General features: G+C 43.1%; 1 protein-coding gene across 1 annotated transcript in view; it reads right to left on the bottom strand.

Annotated features, from left to right (window-relative positions):
• LOC122814215 (probable ATP-dependent DNA helicase HFM1) overlaps nt 1-26,331 on the bottom strand; it is an 880,891-nt gene that overhangs the window by 406,423 nt on the left and 448,137 nt on the right. The window contains exon 5 of the mRNA XM_044086816.1: nt 9,310-9,416. Within this exon, the coding sequence (XP_043942751.1) occupies nt 9,310-9,416 (107 nt within the window). The remainder of the gene's footprint in view (nt 1-9,309; nt 9,417-26,331) is intronic.

Below are 26,331 nucleotides of genomic sequence, written 5' to 3'. Positions count from 1 at the left end.
GATATGGCACCGTTATCATCACTTGCACAGGTTGTTGTGTGTGAGTGGGGGAAGGGCAGGAAGCCTAGGCTGGCACAGAAGGTCGGTCAGTGTGTGTGACTAGGAAGGAGAAGAAGGCAGACACTGGGATAAAACAACAAATGGCCAGTGAGACAAACTGAATAACTGTTGTGTGTATGTCTGTGGGGGTCCTCCAGGAGAAACTGGTGTGTGAGTCCATGCATGAACACAGCCAAGCTCTGTGCTAACTCCACATCTTGGTCTGTTGGACAGGTGTGAGCCGTGCATGGTAGAGGTGGCAATTCATCGCTGTCATCCCCGACCACGAGAACTGGCTCTGCCTGGAGTTACACTGGCATATCCACACCCACAGTAACATGCAGTGCTGCTACCTGAAGGTGAATGATGTCTGCTGGATGAGCTGTCTTCATGTGGGCCTGCCATGTCTGGGTGTGGACAGCAGACTCACTGAGGGAGTAGTGAAACTACAGCCACTATGGGAGTGTGATTGGTCATGGCCACACTGGCTGACAGCAGATGATGTGGCTGACCTATGCCCACTAGGATGTTGTTCCCCCTACCAGCAGAATTTCCATCACAGACACTGCTCGTTCCATGACAGAAACCCCTTGGTCCATCACAGACACCCCTCATTCTATCATGTCATTCATCCAACCCAGTGAATCGGCAACAAGGTGGAGACAGTCACACATGCTAGATTGTGCCACATCCACAATCCTGAGAATTTGTCTGGAGCACCTATGGGAATGTGCCTGTGCCTCTGTGATGGCCCTAAACATACACTGAGTGGCACAGGAAGTGACACCTGCACCAGGCTGAGGACAGACAGACGGCCCCCGCCAAACACCTCTATCAATCCACCTGTGTGACACCTTGCCCATATACTTTGGCTATGGACAGACTCAACAGGCACTGAAGCCTCACTAGCCACACTTCCCTGATCAATGTCCCCACCCTCCACCTGTCCAACATCTGTGGGCTCAGTGGACTGGGCAGCCGTAGGCCTACTGTCTGTGTCCGATGGAAATGCAGGTGATGGCTATATGTCAACCTCTGTGTCAGATGCAACCTCTGCACCCCCCAAATGTGCCTCAGTTTGGCCACCATCATCATCAGAGTCTGCAGATACACTGACATCTGGTGGCACAGAGCCCACACTCCCACTCTCATGATCACCTGTGATAAAAAGCAAGAAACACAGGAATACATTAATACCTGCACTACTTATAGTGCAATATATGCTGACAAACTAACAATGTTGCCACTATTACAAACAGTACAGCAATAAATGCAACATGCCTGAGATCAATATCACAAACTACAATACTTCTTTAAATTGCTCAGGAGTACTGGCATAAAATTATTTGGCTTACTGTCCACAGACGACATACTGCACTGTACTCCAGAAAATCCTGAAAAAAGTTAAGCAAGAGGTAAAGGTAACATAATCACTATTAACAATAACATGGGGGTAATACATTTACTGCTGTATATGTGCATTAATGGTACTTTGAATGAGAATGCAGCTGACAACTCCAAACTAAGCTAACTGTAGCAATCTTCAAACCCCCCCCCCCCAAAAAAAGGACGTGTTACAGAATTAACTTACTCATTTCAATTGTTTTACTATACAATAGTATTCAATTGTTGAGATATCAAAGCTTACCTGGAAGCTCCTCCTGGGACATGCTTTTTGTCTTGGAAGGTGTTGCACCCACATCTAGGACATGCTGTACTGCACTCTCCTGGGAGCTGCCTGGATCTCTCAGATTGGCTGGGAACTCTTTACTGGGGGTTAGTGCTGGTTTTCCCCTGGTAACCATTTGGCCATGGCCCACTGCAGCTACTCACCTCCATGCATATGGTATCATATCAGGGGCTTTGTGGTGTACCTGTTCATATGTTTTGCCATGGCCCAGGGCATTAACTTCATGAACAATCTGCTGCTGTATTCGCATCCTATGGGCCATATCTCCCCTTCCCCTTTCCAGAAGAAAAGCACCATGTTGCCAAAACCCATCGACTATGACTTGGTTTTTAGCTTAAGTGAAGGCGGATCTCTGTAGATTGACACACCTGAGTGACATACTTGTAGGTGTTCTAAAAGACAACAGAAGTATAATACACATAAGTATCACACAACTGCAAAATAACTGTTCCCAGATAAAAATGAAAAGGTAGCCAATTAGTATTACCTACTGGTGAAACATAAAACAGCCTAGAGATGTAAAATACTAACAACAGGCAGGATGCAGAACAAGGGGAGTAACAAGAGAAACATATCCTTGCTTCTACCATAACAGTAAGCCACCTTTGTTCTCCCTCAAAAAAAATGGTCCAGTCTTGTTTGTGCCATAACAGTAATTCATCCTTGCTCCCCCCACAAAAGAACAGCCAAATGACCCATTTTGCTAACACAACTTCTGTGAAATGCTAAAAGTGCTATCAAAGGACCTGTCCCTAACAACTAGTGAAATCCACTAAAGCCAACTTTGAGACCAAATTGGCCATATCTACTAGAGACAATCATAAGGCCTTCTTCAAATATGTTGGAAATCTCAAAGGAAACACCCAGATCTGTTCAGAACTGGTGGTCAAGGACACCACATACACAAATGCTGTAGATATAGCCAGTCTACTGGCTGATAGATTCAGTGAAAACTTCTCCCCTCTGCCCCCCCATCAGTAAATCAGGACATCCCCAGTACCTTCCCCCCACTCCTTATCTCTAGGGAACTGATCATCACTGCCCTATCAAAGGCGAATAATACAGCCTCCATGGGATTCACTAACATCGCTGGCTGCATCCTACATGAACTCAGGCATTAACTTGCAGAACCATTATTCACCCTATTCAATCAAAGCATGTGTACCGGCTTTGTCCCAGCTGAGTGGAGGACAGCCACTATCATCCCTTTACACAAAGGTGGAGCATCCACTGATCCGAGAAATTAAAGTCCCATCATCATAACTAGCCTGATCTACAAGGTCATGGAATGGATTATCATGGACCTCATTAACAGGGACATTGGCAACCTCCAAACACTCGATCCCATACAGTTTGCCTTTGTCAAGGGAAGATCATGTCTGTTAAATCCGGTTGACTTCTTTGAGACAGTCACCAAAGCCATGGACAAGGGGAAGACAGTGCACACCTCCTACCTTGACCTGGCCAAAGACTTTGACACTATTCCCCACTTGAGCATAGTAGATAAGCTCTCTCAACTAGGCATCAATCCATATGTTACCAGATGGGTAGCAAACTGTCTCACTCATAGAACCCACCTAATCAAAATAGGGGAAGCCACCTCAAGCATTTGACTCATAACGAGTGGCATACCCCAGGGATTGGTCTTGGGGCCTTTGTTATTCGGGATATACTTTTCTGAGGTGCAGGCCAAAACTAGTGGACCATGGCTGACCAATTTTGCAGATGACTGCAAGCTGGGCGCAGTCATCAACTCCCCAAATGATGTGGAGGTCCTCTAAGAGGGTCTCACCCAAACAAATGACTGGTGCCAGAAACATGGCCTCAAGCTGACCAAAAAATGCATCATCATCCCCTTTGGGGAGAATAACATCCCCACATATTATCACATTAATAACAATGTCCTAAGTACACTATCAGTAGTGAGGGATTTGGGCACCCAGGTTGATAGCAACCTGATCTTTGACCACCATGTCGCTTCCATTATACGGAATGCTTTCTACATGTCCCACCTCATAAATAAGGGTATCTCATCCAGGGAAAATGAAACTCATCCAGGGACAAAGAGGTCATAACATCTCTGTATTCTTCCCTTATAAGGCCATTTATTGAGTACAATGCCCCCTTCGGCATGTACCTCGCAAACCACATGCAGCAGCTAGAAAGACCACAGAGGTTCCTCACCAGGAGAATCCAGGGCCTCAAACACCTACCCTACAGAAATAGGCTAAAAGCCCTATCTCGCTACTCAGTTTCATACAGACTCATCAGGGGTGACCTCTGTTTGGCATATAAAGCAATCTCAGACCTCGCCTTGATGGGACTGCTGCATATCTGCAAGTCAAGCTCCATTCGAGCAACCCGTACGTGTGACCTCAACCTGGCCTGTGATATCAATAGGACTTGCTAGCAGGACATATTTGTGTCCCAGGGACTCCCCCCATCTGTGGAATAGACTCCCTTTCCACGTCAAGCAGAGTACCTCATTATCCTTTTTTAAGCGCAACCTGGATAACTGGATGGGAAACAGAAAATACACCACTGGGATTCCACCTGTGTCCCTGCTGAAGAGGGGCTTTGGGTGATGACCTGTCTAAACATGGGCTAAACACTTGGCTAGGCTGATAAGAGCCTCAGGACCAATAGCCTAATAACCTCCTATGATCCTATACTTATCACACAGCATTCCATTTTCATGTATTGTCAATCATGTGTACATCTGAAATGGCTTGACAAACAGGCCCATGCCATCAGTACACTTCTAACTATTGCATACAGATAAAAGTGTAAACGCCTTTGCTTCACACTCATTCTAGCATGTGTAGTATGTAGGTGTCAAAATGGAAGCATACATGCTGAAATTTAGTACTCTTCTGTACACATATATCCTGTAGAAAAAGCATTTTTGCAGTCTTCCAAACATATGCAACTCTCCGCGCCATCAGTTTGGCTAGCTACATGTTTGCCTTTTCATAATGGTGTAGACAATTAATAGATTGCATCTGTCTTTGTCTGTGTTTCAGAGTTGTGAATTACAGCATATGCAGCTAAATGCCATACTAATTAACCAATCCAACACGGTGAAGCTATTCAACAACCTATACAGCATCCATATAGACTCTATGCTGTTTTTTTTCTGTAGATGTCAAAACCTTTGGAGTACAGACATGGAAAGTCTACACAGACAGAATGTTAGGGACTGCTGCTGCTTCAATCCATTTGTATGTGCTAGAGGCTGAGGCCAATGCTGCTGCTGCTGCTGCCTATAGACCTAGGCCAAGAAGGAGAAGAGTTTTCAGGCGTTTAACTTATTACAACCTACATGACATGGAAATTGTAGAGCACTACAGAGTGGACAAGGACACACTACAGGTGCTTTCCTACTTCTGCCACCCTCAACTCAGAGCCATAGTCAACTGAGGGGAACCCATTCCCGTGGAAACTAATGTATGTGTAGCCGTTAGAATATTAACTACAGGTACCTTTCAGAGACCAACAGGAGCCATACTGTGGGTGTCACAGGCATCAGCATCCTGGATCCTCTACCAATTCCTGGATGCTATTCTCCAACATGCCAGTGAGCACATATATTTTCCCTGTAGGTCTGAGGAGAGGGCCAAAAATATGTAACAGTTCTACTGATAGTGCACTACCCAGCAGTACTGGGTGCCATAGATTGCACTCACATAGAAATTAAGGCATTACCTGAGGAACATGGTAGGGTGTACATTAAGAGAAAGGGTTAACACTCTATCAACTGCCAAGTTGTGTGTAATGCTAAAGGAATCATCTTGAATGCGTGTGCTGGCAACCCTGTCAGTTACCACCACTCACATATCTGGCAAACCTCCCAACTGTACCAGATGATTGCTAGGGGGAATATCTCACAGAGTCGTCTACTGGAGGATGCAGGCTAAGCACTGGAACCATGGCTGATGACATAATCAGAAATGCACATACACACTCACAGACGAATGCCATAATGAGGCATATTCACAAACCAGAAATGTCACAGAGCATGTGTTTGGGCTGCTGAAGTCACAGTTCCAGTGCCTAGATACATCTGCGGGAGCCCTACAGTACAATCCATGGAGGTGTACAGAAATCTTCACAGTATGTGCCATGCTACACAACATAATCCTGAGGAAACAGCTGCAGCAGAATCAGCATGGGGAAGTTGCACACATCCACCACCAATGCCAAGGTCACCAAAGGCAGAGGGAGAACAACCAGCTGCTGTGGGTGTAGGCAGACATAGGCATGCTCAGTATGCCCTTGCATTGGCTAAGAGACAACACATAGCACACTCACTCACCACCTAGGGGCCTAAAACCTTCCTCCTACTCACATACATATAGTAACATTGATGCCAGGTAATTCACACAACCTTTACCTCCCCATGTATTGGCTGTTTACTACTTGCATCAGACAGAATCAGCCCTGGACTAACACTGTGGTAACTGCTGCATTTAAAAAGTAAGTACTGAACCTGGAGTGTATTGTTTAATTATATTATGGCATATCCTTGTATTTCATCATTTGTTACAGTAGGCAAGTAAAAAGTGGGAGATTTGTACAAACATTACCGTAACATGTGACAGCAGAGACTTATTTGACATATATGTGTCCATTAGTAAGTATTAGGCATCAGGCATCAACGATTCACACAGTCATACCTCTCAAAAGTACTGATGATCACTGCATGACTTTAGTTTAGTTACATACATTTGTACTAGAAAATCATTGATGAGAGAAATTAGAAAGTAATGATACACACTGCAGTTTCTGACTTCACAAACCTCACAAGATCAAACAACAGGCAGAATGCAAAATAAGGAGAGTAATAAGAGCAACATATCCTTGTTTGTGCCATAAAATTAACTCACATTTGTTCCCCCCAAATGAACAGTCTATGCTTGTTTATGCCATAACAGTAACTCATCTTTGCTCACCCCAAAAGAACAGTCTATACTTGTATATGCCATAACAGTAACTCAGCTTCATTACCCCCTTCAACAGAACAGTTGTACCCTTGTATATGCCATAACAGTAACTCACCTTTGCTTGCCCCAAAAGAACAGTCTATACTTGTATGTGCCATAATAGTAACTCAGCTTTGTTTCTCACAAACAGAGCAGTTGTACCCTTGTGCCATAACAGTAACTCACCTTTGCCACCCCCCAAAAGTGCAGTCTGTACTTCTTTGTGCCATCCAGCCTGCCCTTCAGTTGTTGGCAAATGCACATCACATTATTGCCAGTTAATATCCTCACACATTTTAAGGCCAATGATATACCATGGTTTACAGACTGTATGTCTTAGAGTACTGGTCAGATTACTGATGAATGACCAGGAAACACAGAAAGGTAAGACAGTTGTATATTTGCTAGCAGTAATCATAACAGGTTGTGTGATCACTAAGTGCACTACATCCATATATAATAATAAATGTGAAAATAACAGTTTATGGTTTGATATCGGCATACATTCTGTTGCATTTGGTTGTGTGATGAATTACTTCTGTTCTTTGCTGCAAAGCTGTTTGTCTAGCAAAGAGGGATAAGGCACCCATCCTGTTTTCTGAAGGAGCATTAGAGTGAGAGTTGAAATCCAGACCTATGTAAACATATATCATGGGTACTAACATTTTCTACTGTGTATGTCATAGATTGCTTTTCCTCATTTCAACTCTTTCTCCCTTTTGATATTTGTTTCTTTTCTTTTATACTAAATAACACTAAAAGCCTGACAGAGAAAACACAATTTGCCAACAAATGAAGAGGAGGTTGGATGTTAATGAAGCAGAACCTGTGAATTGTGCACTGCTTGCTTGCATTTCCAACTTTGACAGACCCACATGTAAAACTTGGAAAGTCTAACCTTAAGCACCCACCTGGTGTAAGCATTCACAGTTGCCATGCCATAAACACAAAAACTGAGGGATTGCCTGCACTATGTTTATATCCATACACAGATCCAATTTTTTTTGGATTTAGCAATTCTAATGAGTTCAGACCTCATTTGCATCCTCACCATGCTGACAGCCCTGAATCTACACCGTTGACAACCATGTAGCTAGGGAAACTGAAAAGGAGCCGAATGTTAAACACAAAAGGGAGGATATTACTTTGGGATATATCTGCACAGAGGAGTACTGCTTTTTAGATGGATATGACTGCATTTCATCAGCTACATATTGCAAATGCAGATATTTAACTATGAATAGTCTGTTTATTGTTTTTTATATTTATTTTGATTACCACACACTTACATATTTAGCTGCCTGCATCATACATCTCAACTGTACAGATTTTCACAAAATGTCCAGGTTTTTGTTTCATATTTTGGTCCATTTTTTTATAAAAATGTGATTTTTCTGGCTAAACACTGCCAAGTCATTAAAGACTGATGACAGAAAATAATGACAGATATTTGAGTTTCAGATTTCATACCCTTCAGAAAATACATGCTAATACAAAACCTGTTATTCTATCAACTTGCTAAGTTTGTAAGAGCAATATTTAAAAAGCAACCCTATTTTGGGGCCTTTTCACCCAATTATTTATGGGTCTTGCCCTAAGAGATTGAGACGTACGGTCTGCATTACTTACAATATGTATTGTTCATTTGGTGGTGGGGGAGCAAAGCTGCATTTCTGTTCTGGCACAAATAAAATATTTATGTTGCTTTTATTGCTCTCTTTTTGTTGCATCCAGCCTGCTGTCACATATTAGGGTCAATTCTGTACAAATCTCTCATATTTTACATTTTGGTCTATCCGTGTAGACTCCTTTCCATGGCTGTATCCCAAATGTTTCAGAATACAGAAGGAACACCAGCACAGGGTCTACATGGTTGGTTTCTAACCTGTTGAATTGCTCCACCATGTTTCCAGTATTTCAGCTGCTTATGCAGCAGATTAGCATGCCACTGTGTTTAATTGTTTCCATAGGGGTGATCACCTCTTACACGGTGCTTACTGATTTTAAATTTTCCTGCGGCCATGTGTGCATCACGCCATGATACGAACATGGTGAAAAATCACTGTATAGCCTGTTCTGAATCCCACAGAAACTCTTTACTTATCCAACCAGAAAACACTAAAGCTCGAGAGCTAACAGTGACCACGGCTACTCACAAAGGTGGCACATGAGATCTGAGGTATGGTAGGGGACTACAGCATTATGGGTAAGGGAGAAGCTTGAGAGTTTCCAGTATCCACTCGCTGTAAAAAGCAGCCAAGTTGGATCTGAGAGTCAGATCTGAACCTGGTTGTTGAGGAATGAATGAATGAAAATTGACATCAGATCATTATTTTGTGGAGATTTTATCCACAGGCCTGTGCCGAAAAGGGGCTTTTCTGTCTATTCAGACCACTCTGGTTAACAAATTTAAATAAATAAATGAATAGGTGCACCTGATGGTCTGAAGAAAAACTTGCAAGTCTGCACATACACATAAACAGATGCCAAGAAAGAGAAGACTCTGAGCTTAATTGATGAATTCCACCAGCCGTAGCTACTAGTTAACATATACAAAATATTCAGGCATTTACACTTTATACATTTGCTGCTTGCTACCTTTTTCATAGTAGTCCGACTGTGTTTGCTGCCTAGATCTTACAAATGCATCTAGATAATCCCAGTCTTGCGCTGGAGTTGATGAATGCTCTGTCATTTTTTCACAGCTAAAATAAAATTCAACAAAATACAGTTTTATAGAAACAGTATATTCTGTCCTTTAAAAGCAAAGTGCAGTATGCACCCAGAAACTAGATTTGTCTGAGTTTCTATCATGAGCAACTACAGTTGTACAAGTCCTACTTACCTGTAACAGTAGATATTTCAATTTCACACTGCCACAGTGTAATATGTATTATGTGCCTGCACTAACACCTATACTGGCCGCTTTCTACAGCTCAGAATCCCCTGGTTAAGCCCCTCTCATCAGGGGAAGCCTAATCACCTATCATAGAAACTTGGTTATTCAGGCTTTTAGTGCTAAGTAGAGGCAATAATTATCTGAAAACTATCAATATGCAGCCATAAAACAGGAATACAGATAACTAAAGCCAACCAACAACACAATATGGTTGGAAACCACTAACCTATATACAAAATAAGGGGAATGGTGAGTGGGTGCTGCCACTGAGGCATTGTGAATTTCAAACATCTACTGTTACAGGTAAGTCTTATGCAACTGTACTATGTTCATTGTCCTCAATGACTCTGTGCCATACTGATAGTTTCCCAAAGCTTATCCTACCTAGAAGGAGGAAGGATAAGGATTCGGGAGACCTTGGAGAACAGTCATCTGCTCTGGAATTTGAGAAAAAATCCAGTTTGTAGTGCTTTGTAAAGGTATGAACAGAGGACCATGCTGCTGCCTCTAGAATGCTTCTAGATTTACCATGGTAGTAATAACAAAAAACAACAGCAGAGGACAACCAGTGAGCAATCATTTACTTAGAGACAGATTGACCCTTCTTAGACCCAGAATAGGAAATAAACAGCTGTTCAGCTTTTCTGAAGGATTAGTGCTATCAAAATGGTATATGAGATGCCTTCTTTCCCTTGTTTTTAGGTTCTGATGGCTTGATTTGGGGCAAATTCAGAAAAGTCTTTTGGCATGAAAGAAGGATTACTGTATAAACAACGCTGTCCTTCTGGATAATCAAATAAAGTTGGCCCACCATGAGATCTTGCAGCTCTAAAACTCGCCTTCCAGATAAAGTAATCAAGTGAGGTGACTAGTGACTGAACACATCCAGACAAAATCTTTTAATACCTTTAATATGGGATTGTTTTTTTCCCACCATGATTTTTGTTATCACTCATCTTCCAGATGTCAGATCAATAAGCAAAACCATTTTCCAAGTGATGAACCTCAAATCACTCTGAAAGGCAGTTTCAAAAGGAGGTAAAATCAATTTTTCAAGCACAAAGTTGATATCCAAAGGAGTAGGAGGAATTTGCTTTCAAGAGGGTCTCAAGTGCAACACTCCTTTCATAAATGGTTTGACCACAGAAACAGAAGAAAGAAGTGGATCCATGAGTAGACAAGTTGAGACAGCCATAAGATGCATCTTAATAGATACATAAGATAAGCCATTATTGAGTAGCTCACATAAATATTTCAGAACCAGGGGGGCAGACACCGTACTTGGCTCTTTGATATCAATTAGGCACCACCTAGAAAACCTCTTCCACTTGCAAACATAAGATTTTCAATTTGCAGTGTTTCTTGCCTCCTGCAATACCTGCTGCTCAACCTCATGGAACAAGTGCCTAAAAGGTATCAAGATAAATTGTCCAGGCTGTCAGTAGTAATTGCTCTAAGCTGGGGTACACCAGTCACCCCGACACTGTGGGAGCAGATTAAGAGTGTTAGGAAGCTTGTGGTAATTGCCCTTAGCCAATTAAAGAACCAATTTTGCCCGGGCCAAAAGTGGGTCACCACAGTGATCTTCTTTGTAATTCTTTCTGCATCTTCAGAAGTACCTTGGGTATTAGTGGAAAAGGTGGAAATGCATAAAGGAACATTTCCATCCAAGGGAAAGAGAATATTTCTGTTCTCCAAGCATGGATACAAGGATGTCTCAAACAGAAATTTTTTAACCATCTGTTTTGAAAGGAGGCGAAAAGATGTATTAGAAGTATCCCCCACATCTGAACCAAATCCAGGCACATCTCTGTCCCAAGTTTCCACTTGTGAGGGTCAGGCTGCTTTGTCTGTCTGCCACTATGTTTTGATCTGATGGGATGTATGAGGCCTGAGGTGTCAGAGAATGCTATAATGCTAGCTAGCAAGCCATCACTGCCAATTAGCAAAGAGGGTATGACCTTGTAACCCCTTGTTTGTTCAGGTGCCACATTACTGTAGTGCTGACTGTGAGCAATAAAAGGAGACTTGGGACTATAAATGGTGAAGAACTTTTAAGGGCTGAATCACTGTTAACATTTCTTTGATGCTTATGTGCTTTGTAGTGTACCGAGGACCCCATTAGTCTTTCACTTGAACTCCCTGTATACCATTTTGCATGCAAAATCTGACAAGTCCAGCGAGACTGATAAAACTTGGGTGTGGCATAGCCATTTTTCAACAGGAGAAAGATCTTTTTTGGGGGAAAAACTTTCATTTGGTTTAGAGATATTATCCTGCTGCTATTTCATCTTGGTAATCTGCCTCTTGTTAAACTGGGATTTTTGTTTGCTCTACTCTTTGAAGTTGGATGTCTTGTTAAAACAGAACCTGGGAATATGAAACATTCTAGATACCCCAAGCATCAGTTTACCTCTGTCAACCCTTTGTTTGAGAATCTGGGTAGCAGCAGAACCAAATACAAATTCAGAACTTAAAGGAGCATTCAAAATCACATTTTTTTTAAATCCTACAAAAAGTTCTGGCTATATAACCAAGCAAATTTTCTCAATACAACAGAAGCAGATGCATTTCTAGAAACAGTGTCTACATCTTCCATGGCACTCCTCAAAGAATGTTTAGAAACCTGAGTCACATTAGACACAATCTCAGTCTTATAAAACCTCTATTCAGCAGACAAAGATAGAGCAGTTATCTAAACTGTAAACACATTACAAAATACATTTCCACATGAGCCCTGATAATTTAAAATTCTAAAGACTAAATTACTAGACTGAGCCAACTTTTTTCCCTGAGATTCTAACCACTTGCCAATGTTATCCAGCACTCTAGGGTTAGGCTCTCTTGCTAGATTTGGCAGCTGGATAAATTGCAGCTGGGTCAACTGACAAAACAGCAAAGAGAGCTGGAAGATCAGAGTACAACTTCTATTTCCTGATAGCCTTTTAGGAACTAATTAACTAGCCAAAGTGGTTTACCTGAAGTTTTATAGATATCTTCTAAGGCCAGTAACAGAACAGGAATAGCCAAAACATTTGGAATCTCATCCTCAATAAGATTGTAAACTCTACCATTCTCTGGCATAGTATCAGATTGCATCCAGTCAAATACATCTCTAAACCTAGCTAGCATCTGTGGAAAGCTGAACACTTGCTTGGGTTTTTGAACCTGTTCAGCTTTTGAAGAATCAGATTTGATGGACTCAGATTGTTCACTAATGTCTGTATCAGAGTCCCAATCAAAATCTGCTGCATTAGAAGATTGTTTGACTGTAAAACACTCTTAGCTAAAAAAGCCACACCAGAGTTATACATGGTAATAACCTGATTGTCTGTCATGTGGTGAAGTTTCTATTTCTTACTATGAACTCTACTACAAGAAAAAATATCTGTGCAAAATGTCTGCCAAAGGGTCTCTAACCCTGGATCTCTGCTGCACATTAATAGTTTGATTCTCCCATACCTGAACCAAACACTGGAACAGCCCTGGAGGATGTGTCTGACCCTTGTACCATAGAGGGTTACAGGCTCACAACAGGGGTTAACGGGGAAAAAAAGTAAGTGGTCATCAGACAGGCTTAAGGCAACAGCTTCACAAACCATAGGCTGGGGCATTATTTTGTTGAGTCTTTTCTTTTTAGGTGCAACTGGATTTGAAGGGAGGGTAGCCGCTTCAGGATCCATCAAGTCAGAATAATACACTGACACTAATAAGGAGTTAATAAGGACAGCAATAATAGAAAATATAAATCATGTTCCCATACAACAAATAAGGCTAAACTACATAAAATATAGCAGAAACAGTTTAAGTTGTACTAAGCCTTGTTCTACAATCTGCACTGTGTAGTAAACAGAACACATAGTCACAACACCAAGTGAAATTCACTTGCCCAGATAGTGGCAAAAATTAAATATATGCTCTTAAATCAAATGGAAAGATTTGAAAGCAGCATAAATAAAAGTTATGTACTCACCATAACTATGCATCTGTGCTGTTAATTTTTATTCTTCCTCAATGAATAGGATGAATGGGTTTCGAATCTGACCTCGATTTCTGGCTTGGCCACATTTCTTACAGACTCTTGGATCCGACTCTTGAGATCCTTCTCTTACCCATAATACCCCTAACTCCTGTATTACCTCAGATCGATTTTGCTGCTCAGTACGTAAAAGGTTCTTACAGAAGAAAGAGGAACAGAATAGAATAGGGACTAAAACAGGAACAGTGATTCCAATATTTCTATCACATCATTCCCAAAGGTAAAGGAAGGGAGGAGGGTGGGAAGTTGAGGAAGAATGAAAATGAACAACACAGATGCATAGTTATGAGAAGTACATAACTTTTATAGCTGATGCTGTCATTTACTCAATAAATGGGACAGAGTCCCCAGCTATGATAACAATGGGTAGCCCTCATGGAGGGATCCGAATCAAGAGATGATTGGGGTCTGAAAGGAGAGATGATAAAATCAGCAAAAGGAAAGAAGTATTGCTGGAAGTGAATTCATCTTCAAGTCTTGGTAAGTACTTTCACGAGGTGGACCCTGTTTTTCACAAAATCTCACCAAGATGACGCTGATATATAGATTGTATTTTATATAGCATATATCATGAACAGAAGTAGGTTAGAAAATCTAGAAGATAGCTGGGTGCACAAGACCCAGGATAAAAAGTGCCCAATCCTGGTGGGTGCAGTGGTACTAGGACTGGAAAAAATGACAGTGTAGAATCCTCAAGACACAGAAATATTCATATAATGGGGCTAGCCCAGGCCAAGGGGGAGGATGCCCCTCCCCCCTGTTGTAGAAGGAAGTAGCAGTCCACAAAAATCACAAAAACTTATAGGCTAAAAAAGAGCCATATAGATGATAGAGTGGACCACTGAGGATAAGAAAGAAATTATGTATTGTTACTATTATGCAAGAAGGCTAGAATTTCTAGACAAAAGATATATGAAAAGATTAAGAGAGAAATTAAAAGAAAGACACATACTTCCACAAGAAAAACTGTCAGAAGCTTCAAATAAAAAAATGTGTTCATTAATATAACATATTCAACAAAACACTATACAGACCAAGAAACCTTGTGCCACTTGGAAACAGAAGTGACTGAGGAAGTGTGAAAATTTAAATAACAACATTTAGAGACATTTGAGGGGTATAAAAAAGAAATATGGACATAGGAAAGAAAGAAAGATCTGATATGGTGCAATTCTTATGCAAAGGAGAAAGCCAAATTAATCAACATAAAAAAGCAGCCCCAAATAATATTCAAGGGTCTATATCATGTTGTCGAACCTTTAAAACTTCGAACACCATATGGTTGACACCATATGTTCAAACTTTAAAAGTTCAAAAACATAATTAAAAAAAAAAAAACTTACCTGGTGGTTGTAAGCAGGAGGGCAAGCACCCCTGTGCCCCCCACCCCTCCGCTACTTAAATACACCAACTCCAAGATCGCACTACATTGCAGGAAAGGGAAAGCTTCCCTTATGGAAATCTCCATTGAAACATTCAAAGTTTTACAAGTTCGAACATATGGTTTTGACCATATGACGTTCAAACTTGTAAAAGTTCGACAACGTGAATGGGACCTGATATTCAAAGAGAAATACAGGCAAAGGTATCCAGATATAGAACATTTCACAATAAAAAAAACTAAGATCACAAAGAGGGAATGTAGAACAGAAGATTACTGAAGTAGAAGTTAAAAAAAAATAGAAGATGAAGTTATGGAATAATTGCAAAGTGAAGGATTCAATGTAGAAAGTCTAACACAGGTTATATCACAGCATGATGGAATAAGTCCCCAAAGTAAGGAGAAACAAGAGGATCAGGAGACATCTGAAGAAGACATATGGACATGGGAAAGAAAAACAGATTTACTATGGTGCAATATATTTATGCAAAGGAGAAAGCAAAACTAATCAATGCAAAAAGAGCAGCACCAAAGATATTTGAAAAGAAATACAGGCAAAGGCATCCAGGAATGGAAACTTTTACAATACATAAAATAAGAAAACAAAGAGGGAAAAGCAGAAAAGAGGATTAATAATGGAGAAGTTAAAGAAATAGAAACTGAGGTTATGGATTACCTGCAAAGTGAAGGATTTAGTGTAGAAATTTTAACTCAGATAACATCACAATGGGATAGAGCAATGGACACCCAAATTGAGAAACCATTGGCGCTGGAAGCATCTAATCAGTTGACATATGAAGATACTTTGGAGCCTCCCACAGGAAACAAGTACTAATGTTAAGTTGGAACTATACAGCAAGGTAAAGAACAGGAAGCTGTGGCAATTTTGATACAGTCAATGTTGTAGAGTGATAGGCCAGTGAGTTCCCACATGAAAGAGCAAAAGATGGCACAGGGCAAAACTGAAGAGAATGTGGCACAGGAAGATGCTCTGGAACTTTCTATAGAATGCCCGCAGGAAATGGAGAGCAAAGAATGTGCCTTTAGTTTAGAAGAAAATGATCTAAGAGAAGAGTTGCTTAATTTAATAGAGATGGATAGACATATTTTAAGATCAATGAAAGAAATACACTGCAGAAGGTCAATAAAACTCAAAAAGTCAGAAGTTTGATAAAACAAATGAACACAGTAGTTAAGATTGTCAATAAAGATTCATGCGATATAACAGAAGTAAATAGGATAAATTACTGTGCAGCCAAGCAAATAACAGATAAAATCCTCACACAAGAACACGGTAGTAAGGGAAAGGATGGGGAGAAATCGAATGCCATCAAGGAAGTATCGAATAGAGAAAACTATAAAGCAATTAAGACAAGAAGTATCACTGTTAGAAGAGTATAGAAGAGGGAACATATCAACAAAAATACTCAGAAAGATAGATGTGATAAAAGCAATGAGCAGTATTTTAACAAATCATGATTTATCATGCACTATCACAAATAATAAACTAAAAATATCAACACAGGCAGAAAAACTTAGAAGATGCATAGATGAATATAAATGAAAAGTACATACTAAGCAATTTATTGATGACCCAAAAAGGTTTTAAAGAGAATTGGGGAAACAAGATAAAAAGAATTGAAAGACCACCAAAAAAAGAAGAAATGCATACATTTCAGAGAAATATCTATGAAGATGTTAAATGGATAGAAGAAGTAAAAGAAAGAATAAGTTCAAATGTACAGGATATGAAATGGGATAAAGTATTGGCCAGATTAAAACAAAGTTAAGAAAAGCCTCTAATTGAAAAACCCCAGGCCCAGATGCAGTACTTAACTTTTGGCTAAAAGTATTAACATCTTTGCGAGAAGATTTATCCATGAGTAAGAACTATGTATATGCACACCCTGAAGAGACACTAGCCTGGCTAACAACAGGAAAAACAATGCTCCTACTTAGGAGTGAACCTGCAAGCTACCCTAAATACTAAAGGCCAATAACTTGCCTTCCAATGACGTATAAACTATACACTGAAACTGATGAGGACAGAGTTTATAGTCATATAGAAGAAAACTCAATTATGGCAATAGAACAAAAGGGTAATAAAAGAAAGTCATATGGAACAAAAGGTCATTTGTTGTTAAATAAAGTCATAGCGGAGAACTGGAAAAAGGGGAAGAATCTAAGTATGGCATGGATAGACTATAAAAAAGCATTTGACATTATCCCACATTCATGGATAAAAGAATGCTTAAAAATTTATAAGATACACCCTACACTGATAAATGACATCGCAGTGACCATGAAACATTGGCAAACCACTTTGCAGTTAAGCCATGATAAAGGGCAAATTATTATTTCAGGGATAAAAATTCAAAGGGGAATATTTCAGGGTTACTCTCTGTCACTACTGCTCTTTTGCCTTGCCCTTAACCCATTAAGCTATCTGCTTAACATATTAGGTTACGGCTATAATTTGGCTCACAGAAAGAAACAAAGCATAAAAGCTTCTCATCTTCTCTTTGTAGATGATTTAAAACTGTATAGTTCATCAGACAAGGAGCTGAAGGCACAGCTGCAAGTAGACAAAACTTTTTCAGATGATATAAGAATGTCATTTGGTCTTGATAAATGTGCAAAAGCAACCTTTAAAGCAGGAAAGCTGCAGCAACCAAGAAAAATTAGAAGTTATGTACTCACCATAACGTTCCATCTGAGTAGGTGTATTCATTTGTCTGCAACCTGTGGGTTATGGATCCGATATCGGATCCGAACCGGCATAGTTTTCCAGCTATGGATCCAAGCTCTCAGCTCCTCCCCTCACCCATAATGCCCTGCTCTACCCTCATGACCTCAGATCGAGTTTGCCAAAGCAACAATACCCTGAAAAGGGTAACAAGGAATATGCAGGAAACTGAAAGGCCAGGGGATAGGAGGCGGGATGGTTGCAGACAAATGAATACACCTACTCAGATGGAACGTTATGGTGAGTACATAACTTCTAAATCTGAAGTAGGATATTCATTTGTCTGCAACCTGTGGGACAGAGTCCCCAGCTACCTGAATCTTGGGGCCATCATGGAAGGATATTCCGAGCAAAGGATGCTCTACCCCTAGATGCAAGATCCAACTTATAGTGAGAAATAAATGTATGAGATGAAGCCCACGTGGCTGCTGCACAAATATCATCTAGAGGAATCCTAGCCTTGAAGGCTGCCGAGGTAGATACTGACCGGGTTGAATGGGCATGAACACCCTCCGGCCTTCCTGGCGCTTGATAAGCCAATAAAATGCACTGTGAAATCCAGCGGGACAGAGAAACTTTAGAAATTGGCTTGCCCAAATTGAATTTTGCAAAGGAAATAAACAGCTGGTCGGATTGCCTATGACCAGCTGTCCTGCTAAGATAAAATCTTAGTTGCCTGTGAACATCTAGTGAGTGTAGCCTATATTCACCTTTGTTTTCATACTTAGGGAAGAAAACAGGGAGGTTAATGGATTGATTGATGTTTGCTTCAGAAGCGATTTTAGGAAGGAAGGACGGGTTGGTCCTGAGGGAGACACGGATAAAACCAAATAAGGAGGTTTAGCTAATAAAGCTTGAAGTTCAGAAACTCTCTTGGCTGAAGTAATGGCTACCAAAAAGGCTGTCTTGTAAGACAAGAATTTGAGATCCACTGTAGCGGGCTCGAAGGGGAGCGGTCAAGGCCTGTAGGACCAAAGAAAGGTCCCAAGGAGGAACTGCTTGCTTTATAGGGGCCTGAGAAGGAAAGTACCTTTAAGAAATGTTTTGCACAATTTGGCTGACATAAGAGGATTAGACTCTTGACCAATGTGATAGTGAGAAATTGCCGCCAGTTGAACTTTGACTGTGGAACTGCTGGCACCATCATTAAAGAGAGGTTAGAAAATCAAGCACTACAGGAGAGGAACCGTGAAGGGATCTAGGCCTTGCCGCTCCGCCCACACAGAAAGCGTTTCCATTTGCTTGTAAACCTTTCTAGTGGATGGTTTATGAGCCGCCACCAAAATAGCCTTTACCGGTGAAGAAATACCGAGTCCTTATCAAGAGTGGAACTGGAGCAGCCAAGCGGTCAGCTTCAGGTTGTCCAGGTTCGGAGGAGGAATGCAGGATGGATGGGATATCAGATCCGGAATGGGATCTAGAATCCAAGGAGGATTCACCGAGTGAGACCTTAGGAAGGGAAACCAGATCTGTCGAGGCCAGAATGGAGCAATGAGAATCATTCTGCAACCCACCCGAGAGGCTTTCTGAAGAACTTGCAGCATCAGAGGCAAGGGTGGATAGGCATACAGAAGACCGGGTGGCCAAGCATGCACCAGAGCGTCTCTTGGGGTACCTCCGGGAGGAGGTATTAGAGCGAAAAAACTGTCGCACTTGGTGTTTGAGGGAGAAGCAAAAAGATCGCATGAAGGCGTTCCGCTACTTGACAATTGAGAGACCACTCGTAAGGGGTCAGAATGGTGCGACTGAGCTTGTCCGCTAGGATGTTGGACCGACCCGGAATGTGCGTTGCTAAGAGAAAGCGATTGGTGGAGATTGCCCATTCCCAAACTCTCATGGCCTCTCGACAAAGAGGGTAAGATCTTGTTTGCTTGTTGATGTACCAGACAACAGACATATTGTCCGATTGAATCGCAATTGTTCCCAAGGGAAGAAAGTCCTGAAGTGCTAGCAACGCTAAGAGCACTGCTCTCATCTCTAGAACATTGATATGCAGTAAGGTCTCTGAATCGTTCCACGTGCCTTGGACTGTCCGAGTGCCCCCACCCGAGGCGGAGGCGTCCGTGGTCACCGTGGCGAGAGGAGAAGCACAAAATGGGCGACCCTCGTGGAGATCCAGGGAGTGGAGCCACCACAAGAGGGACCGCTTGCAAGCCTTGCTGATCGCTATGGGATGATGCATGGGGAGAACAAGGTATGACCACTGTACTAAGAGCGTCCATTGTAGAATGCATATTGAGCCTGGCAAGAGGAAGAAGTGCTATCGAAGCCATGGACCCTAGAGCCCTCAGGACCAACTCCGCTGGAACAGAACATGAATGGAGAATGGCCGCACCTGGAGCTGCAGATTTAGAACTCTGTCCGCAGTGAGGAAGGCTCGTAAACTCCTTGTGTCTAGTCTGGCCCCTATGAAATCTAAGAGCTGAGTGGGTGCCAGGTTGGACTTGTTTGTATTTATTGTGATGCCCAGAAATGGAGCAAGATGGAGAAAGGAGTCTGAGAAGTAGATGCCTTGTTGGGGTAAGGAGCCAGTCGTCCAGGTAGGGAAAGACCTGCACCCCCTGAAGCCTCAGGTGGGCCGCTACCACTGCTAGTACTTTGGTAAACACCCTGGGGGCTGTGGTGAGACCAAAGGGAAGGACCCGGAACTGGTAGTGACTGGCTCCCAGCGCGGAGAAACCTCCTGGGCGTCTGTCCATTAGGATGTGGTAGTCCTTGAGATCTATCGAGCACATCCAGTGGCCTTCTCCCAGAAGGGGGAGAATAGATTGTAGAGTGACCATTCGGAATTTTTCTTTGGGGACTGCCAGGTTCAAGAGAGAGGTCTAGGATTGGTCTTAGTTCCCCGTCTTTTGGCACTAAAAGAACCTGGAGTAGAACCCTGATCCGATCTGGTCTGGGGAACGGGCTGGATGGCTCTTTCTCTAGCAGATGGCCAATTTCTGCGCCTCCCTTTGACCGGGTCGTCTGGGAGGGACTTCATCTTTGGAAGGTGAAGGAAAGGAATGCGATATCCCTGGATATGATTTGGAGAACCCAGCGGTCCGATGTTATGGACTCCCATGCCGCTAGGTGCCCCCCCGACTGCCTCCAGAGTAGAGCAGTCGGGCAACCCTCAGGGTTGCTCGTTCAGAGAAAGGTTCCCTGGACCCGAAGTTTCTGGGAGCCCCTCTGCCTCTACTCCCTGTCCTCCTCTGCCACGGAAGGACTGGTTGTCCGGAGCAGGCTGGGACTGCTGCGACTTCGGAACCACATCTTCTTCTGACCCTTTTGGTTCCTAGAATAGGGCCTCTGGGGTGCAGACAGCGTCTTCCGTCCTTCTCGCTCTGGGTCAGCGTCTCGCGAGCGGTCTTGCCAAACAGAGCAGAACCATCAAAGTCAGAAAAATCGGTGGCGGAGCCAGGCCTGGCGTCTAGTGACCAGTCCTGTCCCGCAGCTCTCCTCCGTAGCATGGGAGAAGTATTGTGACTGACCTAAGAGTGGCCATTTTGGTGGAGTGCAGAGCTCTGTCCTCCTCCGAAATGGACTCAGAGATGCAGCGTACTCCTTAATAAGGTCTCGCTGCATCCAGCGGTCCATCATCGAGACTCCTTGCTCGGTGGGTGGACTGAGGACTCTCCTGAGCCAGTTCCCTCTTTGTGGCCACCGCCATCAACATGGCATCTACAGGCAATGGGTCCTGTCGGGGCTGAGGATTTTATCAGGTCTTTTGGGAATTGGCTCCACGGTGTCGGTTCCTTCCACGCCCTGGTGGTAATAAGGTCCACCACGAGGAAGACTTGGCAGACCATTCCATGATGTCTGGGAGCCTTCCCCTTCCTCCAAGTCCGTGTCTTCAGTGAGAGACTCAGGGAGTCAATGTGCCTCCTTTGAGCCTCCTCTGGGGGCTGTCAGAGGAGTCAGCAACTTGGGGCACAAGCGGGCTGTCCCAGGGGCCGGATGGTGGAAGCCTGGCCCAGTGCAGAGGGCGGGCAGAAGCAAGTGCCGGGGTCCGGAGACCCTCAACAGAGCCCTCTCCACTACATCGCCGACCTCGACCAAAGGATGATCGAAGAGTGGATCGGATCCGAAGGGACAGTGAGCACTGATCCCCGGATCGCAGGCTCCGAGATCGGATCCGCGACCTCCCCGCTGCTCGGCTCCAGTTGCTCGAACCCGGGTAGCGGGTCGGAGGGTGTTGAGCTCCCCGGGAGGCAAGAGACTTCCCATCTGCATCTGGGCCTGGATGAACCTTCTCATCATCCGGTCCAGATCAGCATCCTATGGGTAGATCTGCCTGGAATGCCTCCTCGATAGCCTCCTCCTCAGGACCCGGTGAGAAGCACACAGGGACGGAGCCGAAGGAGGAGAAACAGAGGTCTCCATCCCTCTCCTGTCCTGGGAGTTTGAGTCCCAGGAGCAGGAGGGGTGCCACAGGAGGAACAACTGCAGCCGCAGGAGTCCCGAAGGAGCGGAGGTGGGCGGGCGGTAAAGACCCGCCAAGACCAGCGGACCTCCGCTCCCTCAGTGCCCTGGGGTTGAACCCTGCACAAATGGAACAACCAGATGTGAGGTGTTCAACCCCAAGACGTGTGGCCATCAGCGGTGAGCTTATGGCCACACTGAAAATATGGACTTAGGCTGTTCAGCCATAGTCTCTAAATTTAACCTGAAGTTACAGAAAGTAACTTAAAAAATAAAAAGACACAGGCCTCACACACACCCAGCGAGGGAGGAATAAAAATTACTATTGAAAATTAAATTAAACTAAAAACAGTCAATAATAATAGGAAACCTACAACTTTCACACAAAAATTGTTAAATAAAGAAAAAATTCTCTATTTTTGAACAAGAAAATAGTCTACTTAGCTGAGAGCTATGTATCCACATCTAGTTACCAAAACAAGATCTGAGGTCATGAGGGTAGAGCAGGGCATTATGGGTGAGGGAGGAGCTGAGAGCTTGGATCCATAGCTGGAAAACTATGCGGTTCGGATGGATCCATAACCCACAGGTTGCAGACAAATGAATATCCTACTTCAGATCAGAAGTTATGTACTCACCATAACATTCCATGTGAGTTGTTCATCTCGCCTTCATTCTTACTGATGCATTCAGGGTCGATCCTCAGCTCTGACTTGGCCATCTGCAAAAGCTCAAGGTCTTCAACCGGCTCGAGGCCAACTCCCTATCCCATGATGCACCTTGATCTTCCCTCAGATCTTGTTTGCTGACAACTGGCTACCTATGACTATTAATATGCCACCCTAAGAACTGGAAAAGAGACAACGCACCATAAATAAAAGAAGTCTCAGACATTAAGTAGACTGGATGGGGGATGGAGGGTGGGACATAAGAGTGAAGGCGAGAAGAACAACTCACATGGAACGTAATGGTGAGTACATAACTTCTTTATGTGAAGTTGTTCTATCTCGCCGTTCATTCTTACTGATGGGTAGCGTCCCAAGCACATCTATCTCTGGTGGCTCACGGCAGAATGTTCTTCAGAACAGTGGAACCAAAGGAAGCCCTGTCCCTGGAGGCCTTGTCTACTTTGTAATGAGTAATGAAGGTATGAGGCCTTGACCAGGTAGCTGCTGCACAAATAGTATCTAATGGTAACTTAGCAGAGAAGGCTGACGAGGTAGCTACAGCTCTAGTGGAGTGGGCCTTTATTTTTTGTTGTAATAGAGCAGTCAGTGAACTGTAAGTGAAAGAAATACAATCTGATAACCATCTTGACAAGGTGACTTTTGTCACCTTTTTTTGATTCTGAAAAGGAGACAAAGAACTGTTCTGTTTTTCTGAATTGTTTGGTCCTGTCCAAATAAAATCGGAGTTGCCTATGAACATCAAGTTTGTGCAGCATGTGTTCCATCTTATTTGTGTATTTAGGGAAGAAAACAGGCAATTCAATAGATTGGTTGAGATTTGTCTCTGAACAAACTTTGGGTAAAAATGATGGATTTGGGGGATGGAAGATGGATGACTCTGTCATTATGGAAAATCAGATAAGGAGGTTTGAAGGACAAGGCCTGTAACTCAGAAATCCTCTGAGCAGAACTAATAGCTATTAAAAATATGGTCTTCCATGAGAGATATTTCAAATCACACGATGAGACTGGTTCGAAAGGAGGTAATATAATTCGGGAAAGGACATAATTTAGATTCCATGGCATGGCTGGAGTTTTGATGGGTGGTCTCAAGTGAATAGTACCCTTGAGAAAGGCTTTAGAGAGTCAATGTGACATGATACTGGAACCTTGTACACCAAGATGAAAGTTTGAGATTGCTGCTAACTGAACTCTAATGGTAGCTGCAGCGGCCCCCTCATTGAAATGTTTAGTCAGAAACTCCAGAATGGATGACATTGAAGCCAGGTACTGATCAATATCATTCTGAGATGCCCATATAGAAAATCTCTTCCATTTGCCAAGATATAACTTTCTGGTAGATGATTTATGAGAGGATGTTAAAATATGTTGAGCCTTGGCTGAGAGGTTGTGAATCATGGCTATGTTTGGAATTGGAGCAGCCAAGCTGTCTGTTTGAGGGAGTGAAGAGAAGGATGAAGAGCCCCCAATGAATGGGTCAGAAGATTCGGAATTGGGTCCAGAATCCAAGGTTCTTCCAATAGATGAGGCTGAAGGAAGGGAAACCAAATTTGACGAGGCCAGTAAGGGGCTATTAAGATTATGGTCCTTCCCAGAGTCTTTGCTTTCTGTAATACTTTGGGTATTAGAGGGAAAGGAGGAAAGGCATAAAGGAGACCCAGGGGCCAATTGTGCACCAATGCATCCCTTGGGGCATCCCCCAGCAGGGGGATTAGGGTGAAATAACTGTTGCATTTCGTGTTTGTTGGGGAAGCAAAGAGATCTCAGCAAGGCTGGCCCCAACTGCGAAAAATCCTTTTCATTGCTTGTTTCTTTAGGGACCACTTGTGAGGCAAAAGAATTACCCTGCTTAGCTTGTCTGCTATCACACTGGATTTCCCCTGGATGTGCGTTGCTATCAGAAAGTGCTGGATGGAAGTAGCCCACTGCCATACTCTCAGAGCCTCCCGACTCAGGGTATAAGATTTGGTTCCTCCTTGTTTGTTTATGTACCAGACTACTGACATATTGTCTGTCTGAATTGCAATTGTTCACAGAGGGAGAGTGCTAGGAGTACCACTCTCATCTCCAGGACATTGATATGCAGATGAGCCTTGTGCTTCTTCCACGTGCCTTGGGCTGTTCTTCCCTGATAATGTCCCCCCACCCTATCAAGGAAGCATCCGTGGTCACCGTGGCTATAGGAGTGGGTAGAACAAATGGACGGCTTATAGTTACTTGTTGGAATGTCAGCCACCAGTAAAGGTCCTTCTTGCATGTATTTGTTATTATGATTTGGTGTGATATTGGAAGTTCTTGAAAGGACCATTGAGAGAACAGGAGCCACTGAAGTACTCGCATGTGCATCTGACCCAGAGGAATAGCAAAGATCGCTGCCACCATCATTCCTAGCAATTTGAGTACCATCAAGACTGGGGCTTTTGTCTTTGGAAGCAGGTCCAGGATTTGTTTTTGTAAAGGGCAAACTCTTTCTGGAGGAAGGCTTAAGGTCATTGTGACTGTATTTAATTCTGCTCCTATAAAAACGGTCTGTTGCAATGGCAACAAGGTAGATTTTTCTGAGTATATGGTAACCCCCAATTGATTGCAGGGATTTAAAATTGTGTCCCTTGCATGTATAAGTTGATGCCTGGTGGTAGCAGTGAGGAGCCAGTTGTCTAGGTATGGAAACACCTGGAATCCCACATGCCTCAGGTGAGCCGTGACTACTGCCATACATTTGGGGAACACTCTGGGGGCTGTAGTGAGATCAAAGGGCAGAGCGCAAAATTAATAATGATTGGCTCCCAGCCGGAAGCGTAGATGATCCCTGGATGGCCTGTCCTTTTTTATGTGGTAATACACATCCTGGACATCTATCAAGCACATCCAATTGTTTTTTCCCAGAAAGGGGAGTATTGACTGTAGCATGGCCATCTGGAACTTTGTCTTTTTTACCGGCTTGTTTTGTCTGCTGAGGTCTAGAATAGGTCTCCAGTCTCCCGTTTTCATTGGAACCAAAAAGAACCTTGAGTAAGTTCTGGATCCTGTCTGGTCTGCAGGGACTGGTTGGATGACTCTTTTTTTCTAGCAACCTTTGGACCTCTATGGCTGCTTGTTCCTTGTGACTGGGTGGAACGTCTGGGATTTTTTTCATAAGATGGGGTAGTGTAGCAAAGGGGATTGAGTATCCTCTGGATATGATACTTTGTACCCAGCTGTCTTTTGTTATTTTTAGCCAGGCATCTGGGTACAAAGAAAGGCATTCCCTGACTGTCTCCAGGGATGGACAGACGGGGCTCTACTCAGGAGTGCTGATAGGGCTTCCCAAAGAACTGATCTCTGTCACCCTGATTCTGCAGACCCCCTCTGCCATGTGGACGGCGTCTTCCATTATTTCCCCCTCCTCTGCCTCTAGGGGGGTGGGGTTTCACCACGAGTGTCCTGGAAAGATCCTTGAGATTTACGGAACCACATCTTTCC

This window comes from Protopterus annectens, chromosome 10.part0, assembly GCF_019279795.1.
Source record: "Protopterus annectens isolate FY-2018-M chromosome 10.part0, PAN1.0, whole genome shotgun sequence".
In the NCBI taxonomy this organism is placed as follows: domain Eukaryota; kingdom Metazoa; phylum Chordata; order Ceratodontiformes; family Protopteridae; genus Protopterus; species Protopterus annectens.
This window is presented reverse-complemented; position numbering and strand designations above follow the sequence as displayed.